Source organism: Poecilia reticulata, chromosome 1 (assembly GCF_904066995.2).
Source record: "Poecilia reticulata chromosome 1, P_reticulata-male-v2, whole genome shotgun sequence".
Classification (NCBI taxonomy): Eukaryota; Metazoa; Chordata; class Actinopteri; order Cyprinodontiformes; family Poeciliidae; genus Poecilia; species Poecilia reticulata.
The window spans coordinates 26926581-26940983 of record NC_088830.1 but is presented as its reverse complement, the minus strand read 5'-3'; the positions used below and the strand labels follow the sequence as shown (position 1 = coordinate 26940983).

At 38.5% G+C, this 14403-nt stretch overlaps 1 protein-coding gene across 1 annotated transcript; it reads right to left on the bottom strand.

The window, feature by feature from the left end:
* Window positions 1-3604: 3604 nt before the first annotated feature.
* LOC103470017 (uncharacterized) lies at window positions 3605-11695 on the bottom strand. Its single transcript, XM_008418129.3, has 5 exons — window positions 11535-11695; window positions 10948-11114; window positions 5278-7089; window positions 5126-5186; window positions 3605-4073 (listed from the first exon to the last, which is right to left on the bottom strand). The coding sequence occupies exons 2-5, from the start codon at window positions 11105-11107 to the stop codon at window positions 4004-4006; spliced, it is 2103 nt and encodes a 700-aa protein (XP_008416351.2). The 5' UTR covers window positions 11108-11114; window positions 11535-11695; the 3' UTR covers window positions 3605-4003.
* Window positions 11696-14403: the final 2708 nt, after the last annotated feature.

Below are 14403 nucleotides of genomic sequence, written 5' to 3'. Positions count from 1 at the left end.
CAACTCATGATCACAATGGTTTACAAATGACTTTTATTTATCTTGATTATCTGGCTTTACAATTAATAGCACAGAATATTCAACAACATTCTACAATAAAAGATTAATTTGCTAAATAACAAAAATAAATGGGCTGAATTTACTTCTGGCCCTCCATGTGCATTGGGTGACGTCGGTGCTACGTCATCTGAAACCCAGCAATAAGACGCATGGTTCAAAAAAGTAGCAGCTTATTGTCCAAAAAATATGGCAAATTAAACCAAACATAAACCAAACTTAATGTGATAATTAAGGGGTATAATTATCACAAATAATTATAGGATATATGAAAAGCCCCATAAGCCTTACAGTATGTTAGCCGGGTAACTTAAGGAAATCACTTGCATTAAGGCTTAAGCCAACCCTAATCTTTAAAGACCCTTCCGGATCCGGACTGGTCTTTAGTCCCCATTAAACCTGTCAGTCTTGAGAAGGTTAATGTACCACAAAGAGTCCTAAATAGGTAACAAAAATGAGTACACACACACTCATGATTACTTTGTTAATCACATAATTAGAGTACTGTTTGGAGATTTCCTTTTTGTAGAGTAAAAGGTTCCTGACACATGCAGGCAACCAGCTCCTCCTTGTGGTTGCTCCTGTAAGTCTGGCAACAAACACAAAATAGCAGTAATATTGTTTTCCACTGTTTTCCTGTAAAGATTGGATCACTTTTTATTTGCTCTCAGACTTTATTTCAGTCTTTTTCACATAGTAATTTTACAGCAGCAATGTATTTTTTATTCATACGTTTTCCTACATTGTAATGAAGGATTTTGGTATTGAAGCCCTTCCTTTTGCTGCCATCATCAGGCCACGGTTGATGTTTGCACTTCTTTTTTTTTTTACTTCAGAAAAGTTAATATAGTTTTGTTTATTTTCAGTTTAAAAATCAGTATTTTAAAAATCAGTGTCCTTTGATTTCCTCAACCATACTTGTCTCCTATAATAAAGGCCATCTTCTTCCAGACGTGGCATTCTTTACATTTTCAGATTTATTTAATTCATATAAAGTGTTTCAGTGGATAATAGTCTTTTTTTAATTTTGCCTTAAAATGGGTTTTTTATCATGTGTTTTTAGACAATTCTCATCCAATTTCCTTGGACAGTGACAGTTTTTAACTGTAATATTTAACATTGAGTTGTCTGTTCCATGTCATTAGTGACTCTAAATAAGATTTATTAGGCCGAACCAACAGTAAAAATGGATTTTTGAATCGTACATGTTGCAGAACTCTGGTGTCGTCCTTGTGTACAGTCAGATCCAAAGTTATTATATCTTAAAGAAATAGGGTTAAAAAAAACAGTTATGACCAGACAAAGAATAACCATTCATTTGATTCTGTTTTATTCACCTGTGGGGGTTTTAACATTACAGTATTTTTTCTAAAATAAGCAATGGTGAACACTAAAATGTCAATTGATTTCTTATACGTTGTATTTCATTTGTTATGTACCAACAACTGATGATGAGAAATGTCCATAGGGCAAAGACTGCATCGGGTGTGAAACAGTGAAGCGGTAAAATGTCAAAATTACATTCGGTCACAAGACAAAAACATAATTAGTAAGCAATTCACACACGTCTGTATCGTAAAACAGCAGACTGTCCTGATTTGCGGTTGAGAGGTGGTGAGGAAATAATGGTTTAATGATGAAATGAAGCACAAAATCCAAAAGTCCAGGCAGCACAGATGAGCAGAAGGCTAGGAGCTGAAAACTGGTAGCAACTGGTAAGAATAATCCATAAACGAGGGCCCATCGAGCACGCAGGTGGGTTTAAATACACAGGGAGACAATCAAGGGAAACAAGGAACAGGTGTAACTTATCAAGGGGTAACCGGGACAACACAGACTCAATTTACACAGAAACCAAAATAAACACAGAAAAAAACAAATCATCACACAGACAAGATCATACTTAGAAATAAGTATAATCTAAGCATGTAGATGTTTAGAACTTAAATTTTAAAATTGCAGGTGTTTGGGATATAAACACCTGTATATTTATAATCTAAGCTCACAGGTGTTTAGATTTAGGTATTTTTTCACTCTTCTTTGGGTTGTGGTTGCCACTAAATACATCTTGTATTAACTTGTACCATGGAGTTTTCAGTGATCCATCCATTTTCTAACACCCTTGTCCCTAGCGAGGGCAGGAGGGTTGCTGGTCTCCAGTGAACGTTTCGGGTGAGAGGCGAGGCTCACCCTGGACAGGTCGCTAGTCTGTCGCAGGACTTTTCAGTGATGTTATATATGCATATGTTTGTTGATGTAGTTTCTCAGTTTTGTTTTGTTTTGTTTTCTCTCTTTCTGCAGATGTAGAGGCAGACTTCACGATACTGGTTTGTGTTCTCTCTTTGCATCTCTCTTCTATTCCAATCTCCTTACCCTTTAGATCAGGGGTCCCCAAACTTTTTCCTGTGAGGGCCACATAACTTTTCCCTTCTCTGGAGGGGGGCCGGAGTCAGTTTGTAACAGAAAAAGTGTGACGATTGCAGGAGTGCCTAAATGTAAAAATTTATTGTTTTCCAGAAAGCACAATCAAATAACATTCTCTGGGTTCTTCACAAAAAAAAAAAAATCCAGGAAATAACACTATTTATTAAATAAATACCATATTCGCAGATATCTCTGCCGCTCCAGGTTTTCCACAACGATGCAGCAAGCAGTCGAGGGGGGCGGACACCCAAAATTTGAGTCATAACAGGTCAATTGAATATCACATTTATTACGTTGAAAAAGAAAAGTTGCCAAGTTTAGATTTAACTGAACTGATTACTGTAGTTTCCGAACTGTAACAGTAAAAGTGCAGATCCTTCGTGTTGCTACTAGCATGTGACAAATGAAAATGGGCGCCTTCTTCTTCTTTTTCTTCAGATTTCAACGGCAGCTTGCAGTCATTATTGTTGCACTACTGCCATCTACTGGATCCTAACATCTATGCCTCAAATTCTCATAATGATCCCAGTATTATTTAAAAAACGAAAAATCTCCTTTTCCCCCTCAATGCTATTTAACTGATCAACAACATTCTCAAATTTCAATTCCCTATTAAAAACTAATTCCGTTTTAATGGACGCTTTCTTCTTTTATTTCCAATTTTGACTTTCAATGATTCAATTCCTGCTAAAGAGCCCCCTGGTGGTTGAAGAAAAATCCACATATAAGCCACAAAGTTCAAAGCTTAGGAAAAAAGTAGTGGCTTATAGTCCGGAAATACGGTATATGAAAAAAAATCTAAAAGCTCTCTGGTATTGTTCAGGGGGCCGGACCAAATGTGAAGGCGGGCCGGATTCAGCCCACGGGCCGTAGTTTAGGGACCACTGCTTTAAACATTTTCTCCACCTTTCTCTTTCTTTTCTCCTTTCTGTAATGTTCTGCTTGTGAAGGTAAGTCTGTTAGGCCTCAGCTTGACACTCAGACCATAACTCATCATTCACATGTCCTCTTATCTGTTCCTTTCTAAATGGATGTCTTCATATTTTTTTCCACTGTTATTTCAAAGATCTTTGAAGGTAAATTCTAAAAGAAGATTTTGCATTATAAAAACTTGACAACAGAGAACAATTTTAGAGCATTTTTTATTATACACCTAAACTGTTACATTTTGGATAAACGTCACCAGGTCCTATTGATGTATCTAAAACGTGATCAGTCACGAAATAGATGATAGATATTATATGAACTGTTTATAGATAGTCAGATAGTTACACTCGCATCATTTTTCACCTTTATTATAAAGAGACTGCTATAAATCACAAGTTACTTAAATCATAAAGTTTTCAAACATCCACTGTAAGCCCTAAATCCAACAAAACATTTTTTGTTATCTTTAAGAAAATAATTGATGAAAAGGTAATGCTGTGATAGTCAACAAAAAAGAGAGCAATGCTTCAATTCAGCGATCTACAACCCGCAGTGGGAGTACACCTGGTGGAAGAAAATGTGCTCTCATGGACACTTAGGAGCAATCTTGGAGGAATGTTCCTGCTTCATCTTCACATTGGTGAGAGTGGGACCTCTGAAGATACCTGCGTAATTAAAAACAGACATCTTAAAAACGATTCAAAAAGCAGAACAAATAGATTAACAGCTAGCCTTTTTGTTTTTTCTGGCACTTGTGTTTTGTTCTACTTTTCATTACAATATAAAGCAATAAGAATTATCAGTACACTATGAGGAAAACAATTTTAAAGGGGTTGTTAACTTTTTTTAAAACATATCTGTATTAGTGTTTGCACATTGCACACATACAAATGTATGTAATTATAAATAAACGTAGATACAGAATTTAGGAAGCATTCAAAATCATCTAAAAATAACTGCAGCAGTCCTTTATAGCATAACTAATCTGCCTGAGAAAGCATAACTTGATGGGCTAGGATAACCTGACAAATTTAGAAAAAGTCCACCAAAGTGGGCGGCACCAAGAGATGCAGTGGGCGGAGCCAAGAGATACAGTGGGTGGAGCCAAGGGACACAGCAGGGTGTGGTCCAGTTTGGGGTTGAGCGGACAGGGGAAGCAGGGTGTGGTCAGGACAAGAGAAGCACTGTTGCCAACTTAGCAACTTTGTCACTATATTTAGAATTTTTTCAGAATCTGAAGTGACTTCCAAAAAAAAAACTGGGATTGACTAATCTAGCAAAATGTTACTGGTGTCGGAGATTTTAATGCCACAAAAACTTTGCAGTGTTATTGGCACTGCCAACCTGACTTTGTCCTGAGCAAGCAGTGATGCTGCCATCAGCCCCTCCGGCTTCCTGTTCTGCAGTATACCAATAGTCAGAGCGGAGGAGAGCCATTGCACTCTGTGTCCGCACTGTAACGCCATCGATTAATGCTCGCCGCGGTCACGGTCGCTATTGAAGTTCCTCACTCGCCACTGGGAATGGACATGTCTGAGTGAGATGGTTTTATGCCCGAGTGCAGGTCTGTAGCGAAGTTGTACCAAGCATCACCGCTGGTACAACTGAAATTTTAATATGGATACAAAATCAATGACTAAGTGTTTTAGTGTACTGAAAGACTATTGGACTAATAAAGTAAGGAACAAAACAAATGTATAGATGTATTTTGGTTTACCCATCAAAGAATGCCGTCAGGAAACACTCGATGTCATCTGTTATGTCATCATTGGTGAAGTCTTAAAAGGGGAAAAGAACAATTCATATCATTAACATGTGGGTAGTGAGTTGATTCTTTGTTTTTTATTTGTTTCGGTGTAATGAACTCACCTGTGCAGGACTTCTGACAGAGATTTCTGGACAAATGGTTACCGGAATCACAGAAATAGCCATCACTCAGCTGGAAGATACCATAAGAGGCAGAGGCTGCAGTTGTCTCATAGCTCTCAGAGCTGTGCTCACTTCCACTGCTATCATGCCCCTTCTTTCCTTTGTCCTTTCCCTTTCTTTCTCCCGAGTTGTCTCTTTCATTGCCATGGGCTCCACGCTTTCTTCTGTTGTTTCCAGGAGCTGCAGTTGAGTTTCCAGGAGCTGCAGTTGAATATGAGGGCACTTTTTCAGTTGTCTCATGGCTGTCCTCGTTGCTCATGTCCTCACTTTCACTGCTATGATGTCCCCCCTTTCTCTCCTGAGACTTTCCTTTGTCCTTTCCCTTTCTTTCCCCCGAGTTGTCTCTTCCATTGCCATGGGCTCCACGCTTTCTTCTGTTGTTTCCAGGAGCTGCAGTTGAGTTTCCAGGGGCTGCAGTTGAATATGAGGGCACTTTTTCAGTTGTCTCATGGCTGTCCTCGTTACTCATGTCCTCACTTTCGCTGCTATGATGTCCCCTCTTTCTCTCCTGATACTTTCCTTTGTCCTTTCCCTTTCTTTCCCCCGAGTTGCCTCTTCTATTGTCATGGGCTCCACGCTTTCTTCTGTTGTTTCCAGGAGCTGCAGTTGAGTTTCCAGGAGCTGCAGTTGAGTTTCCAGGAGCTGCAGTTGAATTTGAGGGCACTTTTTCAGTTGTCTCATGGCTGTCCTCGTTGCTCATGTCCTCACTTTCACTGCTATGATGTCCCCTCTTTCTCTCCTGAGACTTTCCTTTGTCCTTTCCCTTTCTTTCCCCCGAGCGGTCTCTTCTATTGTCATGGGCTCCACGCTTTCTTCTGTTGTTTCCAGGAGCTGCAGTTGAGTTTCCAGGAGCTGCAGTTGAATTTGAGGGCACTTTTTCAATTGTTTCATGGCTGTCCTCGTTGCTCATGTCCTCACTTTCACTGCTATGATGTCCCCTCTTTCTCTCCTGAGACTTTCCTTTGTCCTTTCCCTTTCTTTCCCCCGAGCGGTCTCTTCTATTGTCATGGGCTCCACGCTTTCTTCTGTTGTTTCCAGGAGCTGCAGTTGAGTTTCCAGGAGCTGCAGTTGAGTTTCCAGGAGCTGCAGTTGAATTTGAGGGCACTTTTTCAGTTGTCTCATGGCTGTCCTCGTTGCTCATGTCCTCACTTTCGCTGCTATGATGTCCCCTCTTTCTCTCCTGAGACTTTCCTTTGTCCTTTCCCTTTCTTTCCCCTGAGTTGCCTCTTCTATTGTCATGGGCTCCACGCTTTCTTCTGTTGTTTCCAGGAGCTGCAGTTGAGTTTCCAGGAGCTGCAGTTGAATTTGAGGGCACTTTTTCAGTTGTCTCATGGCTGTCCTCGTTGCTCCTGTCCTCACTTTCACTGCTATGATGTCCCCTCTTTCTCTCCTGATACTTTCCTTTGTCCTTTCCCTTTCTTTCCCCCGAGTTGCCTCTTCTATTGTCATGGGCTCCACGCTTTCTTCTGTTGTTTCCAGGAGCTGCAGTTGAGTTTGAGACCTCTTCAACTTCCTCACTAATCTCAAAGCTATCTTCATCGCTGTTGTGCTCACGGTTTTTCTTTGTCTTCCTTTCCTGAATCATGTTTTCCTCATAACTATCTGTCTCCTCTGAGTGGTGCCTCCCTTTGGAAGAGGCTTCTCTCTTATGTCGGCTGCCAGATGTGACATCTGAAGTCTGACGATGGTGAAAGTCCGTAGTCTTTACCAGGCTGGTGTTCAAATTAGATCTCCTGTTGACCTCACAGATAACTAGAGCAAACCAGTCATGCAAGGTGAGGAAGACAGCGGACAAAGACAAAAGGAAAAAGGAAAGCAGATTAGAAGGATGGGATTTAACTTGACTTTTCCAGCCCCTTTCAGATCACCCTTTTGTTTTGTGAAATACATGCACACAAAGACCAGAGGTAATTCATGACCTTCCATTGTCTGTCTGATTTGAGAAATACATTCAAGTATATGGCAACATGTTGATGGTACACAACAACTTTTCTTGTATTTAATCGTCTGCAGTAATTTGCCAGTGTTAGGATTGTGACATAGAGCTCAGCACTCTGGGATACCCCACACATCAAACGAAGGAGTCAAGAATCTTTTGTTCTCCAATCACAGAAAGTACATCATAGCTGTGTCCGAATTCAGGGTCTGCATCCTTCGAAAGATGGATTTGTAGGCCGATTACGTCATAGCGTGGCGACAAGGCATGTCCGAATTCAAAAGCTGTGTCCGAATTCAGGGTCTGTATCCTTCGAAGGATGCATTTGTGGGCCGATTATATCATAGCGTGGCGACAAGGACTCTCCGAATTCAAAGACTCTTTCAAATGCATCCTTCAAATGCGTCCGTCTTTTCCCCAGATTTGAAGGATAGGTCTGGTGTATCCTTCACGGCCCACGATAGCCCATAATTCATTGCGGGTTCCAACTGGGTGTTTAGGAAGAGCGTCAATGGCGGTGAATAGCAACAAATTACTTAGCTATATAACACTTTAAATGACACAACTTGATTTGGTATAACGTTTTTAGGTGAGAATGTAAGTGTGTAAATCTCAAATATCTTCTCGGTTCATCAAAACATCACCTAATTGCAATATTGCTCTGACATTTTCGGACCTGTCTGCTACCGCTGCGTTAACAGCCAGCTCCCCCCCGCCAGCTGTCAGCTGGCCGGGCGCTCCGGGTTCGGTACACCGAGAGAAAACGCCTAACTCCTGGCATATTGTTATAAAAACTCACGCTAGCTTTCCCCAATGAGTGGGAGTTTAACACCGATATTATTTAGACAGGTCTGGTTGAAAAACGTTTGATTTGAGCACATCGGTGTGATTGATTAATTAAAGTTAAGCCTTCAAACATAATAGGTTTATTTAACCGTAATGTCCTATCTGCGATGTGGAGAGTATTATATTTGTAAATGAATAATTTGTTTATATGTATTCCTTGAAGAAAAGTGCAGTACACATTTGAACATTTTAGAATCAAACTAAGAGATTTCCTGTTTACTATGGAACATCCTTTAATATAAAAGGTGAAGAATAATATAGAAATCAGTAGTGATGGGTAAATGAGGCGTCATGAGGCGTTTTGACTCATAGCAACACTGTATTGATACTGTGTCGATACTGTGTCACTCAATACTGACACCTGCTGGACATTAAAAATTCCTACAGGCAACGTAGTGATTTGATGACCAAGTCTATACAATAAGATTTAAGTCTTTGTATTTTATTGAATATTATATGTTGTATTATGTCATATCTTCAGTTACATTTAAAATACATTTGATATAGTCAATAAAGAATGTGAACATGTACCATAAAGTGAAAATTTAAGTGAATGTGTTTGGAATGAGGATGTTTTTTTCCCCACACATTTTTATAAAAAAGAAAGTTTTTACAACCTTTTGAAATTTAACCTGTTACGCTTTTTTGACAAAACTTCTGCTGTAGAAAAAAATTAAATAAACTCTACATTTACAGCGAACCCTTGTTTTTCTTAGGGGTTGCGTTCCGAAAATAACCCGTGATAAGCGAAATCCGTGAAGTAGTTACCTTTATTTTTTACAGTTATTACACGGCATAAATAAATGCATTTACATTGAAACCAAAGAACAAAACCTGTTTTCAGGTCAGCGGATGTGGGTGTGCATCAATCGGGCCTTAATGTGATCCGCAGTCATGTCATTAAAGCGTTTCCTCCAAGCTGCCCCGCGAGATTCACAGCTGTAACTACGGCAGAGAGACGGATCTCATCAAACGAGCATCCGGTCGGGTTTTGCGCCACAGTTTGTTTTTTTTTTCCAGTAGACATTGAAAGTTTCAGTTTCCATCTCCTGAATGGCAAATCTGTATCAAACACCGTAACGTTATTGGCACTCAGGTAGAGAAGAAGCGCGGAGACTGTTTTTTTACCAATCATATGGTCAATCAGGATGAAGAACACTGTGGGGGAAAAAACTGCACAAAAAAATCTGCGAAGCAGCGATACCGTGAAAAGTGAACCGCGTTACAGCGAGGGATCACTGTATATGAAATAATTTATAAAAAGCAACTGAGTAATTTGTAGACTGGCTGCATGTCTGAGTTTATATCTGGGACTTCATTCTCATGCCTGGCCTCAGCATTGAAAAAGTGGATTTATTTAAATAAGACAGTTTAGTTAAACATATGCGACACTTAACCTGCAGAACATAATATGAAAGTAAACTAAAAGTCAGTTTCAGCTGAATTTGGGTTCAGATAGATCAAGTAGAAACTGACAAGAACCGGATGAAACGACAAAAATGAAAACAAATTTATTTTCCAATATAAGATCAAAATGGTCCCACACTGCAGAAACATTTCCTTTGAAGCTGCTCCATAGATGACAATGTAAAAAATCAAGAATTTGTTTGGCAAATGCTTTTGACAGATTCTCTTCCTTATAAACACAGTTTGGCGCGTTAATGTCATTTCGAAACAGTTCCTGTATCCGTCACGTGACTTGTTGATACCAATACGCGCACCGACACGGGTTTTGGTCTATGGGCTTGATGCATGCGTCGATGTTGCTGGACCCATCACTAGAAATCAGTAATACATGACTGAAAAACAAACTTCGGCTGCGTTGTTTGTTTTTTCTTCTCCCCTCTCTGCTTCACGCTGTCACGGTTGCTAGGCAACATGAGTTACGCTGAGGTGGGGGCGGGGACAGTTGGTGAATTCTAGACCTGTCCGAGTCCACAGATATTTTTCTTCCGGTCTTAGTTTATTCCCGGCCTTCGAAGGACCCGTCCTACGTAGACCAGTCCTTCGAAGGATGCAGACCCTGAATTCAGACACAGCTCGACCTTTATATGGATGTGTGTTTACAGAAGCACAATGATCTGAAAGGGGCAATTATTACATAATATATTTTTGATTTGCTTAAAAGTGTTGTGGGTACTAAATGTCATGTCACTGTTTGGTGGGAAATGTGAAATAAACCAGTGGTCCCCAAAGATTTTCTTCTGGGCCCCCCTATGGATTACAGTAAAATCTCTCTGGAAAAAAAATCAACTGGGCACACACATCGTTGAACCAGACACAAACCTACACACACATTTTGTTTTCAAACTCCACTGAAGTTTATTTCACACTTCAGGTTGCAACAAAACAAACTACAAGCCATCTTTACAGTGAAACACTTTTGTGAAACTGTTTTTTTAGTTCTATACTGTTGAAGTTTTCTTTGCTGTCAGTATTATTTCAAACATATTTATTTTTTTGTTATTTGTAACAATATTCAACTTTGCTGTCATCAGTACATTTAAAAAAAACAGTGCAAAAAGGGGTTAAAACATGAACAGCTCGCCCCCCTGTGCAATGGCGCTGTGTCCCCCCTAGGGGGCGCGCCCCACACTTTGGGAACCACTGAAGTAAGCCACCATATCTTGCATAAATTGCAGACTTGTTTCCCAAAAGTAAGAGAACCTTATTAAAACAGTTTTATGTGGAACTGAGAAAGCAACATATCATTACTTTTTCAAATGCCATTTTTTTCCTAAATCTATTTTTCCAAGTGATTTTTTTTCTGTGGAGTAAATAAGTCTCAACCACAAGTTACAGTCATGAAATGTAACTATATAACTTACTTTCTGCCAAAATGTCTTCCGTAACCCCATCTGGCCCTCTGGTCTTATTGATTGCCTCTGCAAGTTTGTCCTTCAGCTCGCATTTGGAGACAATGCGACTGTCAGAAAGGTTGGGCAGCAGTGCTGCCAGAACCAGCAGCGCCAGCAAACCCAGCTTCATCTCAGCTCTAATAGAAAAAATAAGGATTGTTTGTGAGTACAAGAAGTGACATCATCACTGAGTTTAATTTAAAATTAAAAAAAAAAATTATGAGAATGGCATAAAATACTTTATGCATTCAGGGAAAAGACATTGGGAAAATAAAGCATCAGTACTCTTTAAAAAATATGACAAGATCTCAAAAGGTTTTGGTTTATTATAAGCAATTATTTTTCATGCATTACCAAGAGGAAATATAGCTAAAAGTTATATTTAGCTCAACATTTTGTTGTATTTTATGTGTTGGGACATATACTGGCAGCATGCACACAAAGGTAAAAAAATATAAAAACAACACAGAAATAAAGAGACGGTACAGGAAGGGCAAGTTCACAACGTAAGAATAATAATACAGCAGTTTTAATAATAAAAAGAGAAGACTTCTTACTTTATTATTTCTGCTGGTCGACCCGTATTCAGCTGATGAATCCGGAGTGTGAGAAACTTGGTGTGTGTTGTTGCTTTTTAAATGATGGGCTCCATGGTCAGAGCAAGTTGACCAACCTGTTTTACCACAATTTGCATCGCCTCCCTGTAGGTTGGATGTTTTAAAAGGGAAGTGAACGCTGTAATCTGCTGGGGGGGTTTTAGATGGGAAACTTTAACCAATTTAAATAATTAAACTCGACTGCATTATTTAGAGCCAGGATCAATTTTAGACATGTGGACGAGGTGGAATCTGTCTGACCTGCTGCACTGACTTAAAAACTGAAATTGAATGACTTTTCATTTATATCAGCACATAGACAAATAAAGCATCACTGCACCGTTCTGAACTGAGACCTGATGTCAAAGTGAGTTTAAATGTAAACAATATGCAAAAGTTTTGAATGCAAATCTCCTCTTTTGAATTTTGCTAAAAGAGAGCACTATGTCTGTTTGTAGTGATCCTCTAAAGTCGGCCACGGAGCTCCGAAAGCCTTCTGGAGGTTGTTCAGAAGTTAATTTTCAAGATTTTTAATAATTTAAGCACTCTAACCCAATGCAGTTTGGATTACAAAGTACACATCAGAGTTGTTGAAACCTCTTTAGGAACCTTCTCTTAAAGACTGACCTTTACTTACTTCTTTTTCTGCATATTCTCGACATTTTTGACACATTTGATTGCAATGAGCTATTTGGACGATCATCTTTTATGTGTGATAGCTTTTAAATATTTGTTGTGAATATAGTTTTATGTTATCTGTTACAGCTTAGTTTTCTGGTTTATGTTATATTCTTTACCATTTCTCTGTTTTCCTTTAAAATATGCTCTGCACCATTATGCAATGATCAGTCCAATGACTCTATAAAAATGTTTGTATTAATGCAAATAAACGATCTATTTACCAGTTTCATTATCTTCTTTCTGACTCAGAAAGAAGATAATGAAACTGGTTTGACAGGATTTTTTTTTTTTTTTGCTGTGTCATGTGAAGATCTTTGTCTCGCAGCTAATGAGCGTCACAAATCTTTAAAGGAAGTTTGGGCAGTAATAGGCTGTAATCTAAGGTGTGTAATTAATAAAGAAGCAAATTAGCTGACATAACCTAGGATTAACTTCTAGGTACAAATCAGACGCTGTGTACTATTGTGCCATAGGTATTTTTATACAGGGATTTTATTTCTCTTTTCTGTTCGTGACGTATGAAAAGTGCACCAAATGGTGGCATTTTGAGTATAAACATACAGGCAGCACTGGAACATCTGACGGTCACGGGACACAGAGGATGCTTTATGCATCACACACAATTACAAGGGTTGTTGTCTGATGAAGTTTGCATTCTGGGTTTGCATAAGGCCGGGTTTTCAAATGCTGCAGTCGTGTCTCACGTTGGGTGGAAAGTTTCCAGAAAGTGAAGACAACACTAAAGCTACAGGTCTTGATGTTCAAGATATTTTTTTTTTCTGAGATTTTGCGTTTTTGCTAATTAAATATCAATCAGGAAGGTTTAAGTTCCCAAAGTGAGCCACATGTTGAGCTGTAAACACTGTTTACAGCTGTAATAATGGATGTCGCTGTTTAAAGTTATTCAAAGCTTTAAATATTGTCACAAAATCAAAGTAACACAAAAGATACTAGTAAAAGATAGAACTAATACACTGCAAAACCAAAAAATTTTACCAAATATTTCTGTCTAGTTTCTAGTGAAAATACCTTACTACACTTGAAATATTTTATTCATTTTATTACAAACAAAACAATTGTATACAACAGAGGAAAATATACAAATCAATAAAATGAAAGGCAGCAGAAAGAAGGAAAAAAAATCTCATAATATCTACATCTTTTGTCCCATAAATGCAATAAAACAATAGAGATTTATATAAAACATACACAAATATCAACTCAAAAAGCAATTCGTACGGATTCACATTATGCTTCTTCATATTCCTTCAAAAAACTAACTTTTACCATTCTCTTAAATAAGTATGTTGATCTGGCATTCTTCATATCATTCTCCAGAAAAATCCTAACTTACAAATATCTTTTCAGCAACAAATATGAGCTTATTTAAAGCCAGTAATTCCTTAATATTGATACTTTTTCATCAATATTAAAGAATTATTCACTTCAAACAAGTTCCTGTATCTTGCTGAGAAGTTAATTGTAAGTTAGTTTTCTCTTATTTCAAGCGTATGAAGATTTTTGCACTAAAAAACAGACAGAAATACTTGGTGATATTTTGTGTTTTTGCAGTGAAGCGATGGCGTTTTGTAAAGCATTGGCTGCAACTTCTGTAGGGAAGTCTAGAAAGAGCCCAGAGTCATTGTGATGTGATCCACTGATACAGACTTCCTTCATAAGTTCATAATTATAATCGTCAGCCATTGTTTACGCCTGGTGTTACAACGCCTGGCTTCCTGTGGTGCAGAATTATGATACATGTCTCAAACAAAGACAGAAAAGTCGGATAAAATGCGACATGACCGTTCTGACTGCGTACGCTTTGAAAACAACCGGATACGTGTCTGTTTTAGTGCAGCATGTGGACATATTCCTTCCGATTCTCATCTCCCTTCAGTTTTGTGTCTGGAATTTCTTCCATAGAATTTCAACAGGCTGATATCGTTGATTTTAGATCTATGGTCTTCTCGTGTTTGTAGTTTGGCAACGGCAAAGAAAGTGACAGACTGACAGAGCATAAAACTTGTTTATGGTTGAGATTCTATGTTTTTTTAAAGACTCTAGCAACTTAGCATGTAAGATTTTAATAAAAGATTATTTTTAATTAAAAATGAAAGCTTCTGGAAATCCCCTGTCCTCAAAGTGTAAA

What these genes read in the sequence shown, in the direction of transcription:
- LOC103470017 (XM_008418129.3), bottom strand. Translation starts at nt 11,107, where the DNA reads ATGAAGCTGGGTTTGCTGGCGCTGCTGGTTCTGGCAGCACTGCTGCCC. An exon ending in GGAAGACATTTTGGCAGAAA is followed by an intron (nt 7,090 to 10,947) that starts GTAAGTTATATA and finishes GGTTTGCTCTAG; the next exon opens with TTATCTGTGAGGTCAACAGG. An exon ending in CTGACGGCATTCTTTGATGG is followed by an intron (nt 4,074 to 5,125) that starts GTAAACCAAAAT and finishes TTAATTACGCAG; the next exon opens with GTATCTTCAGAGGTCCCACT.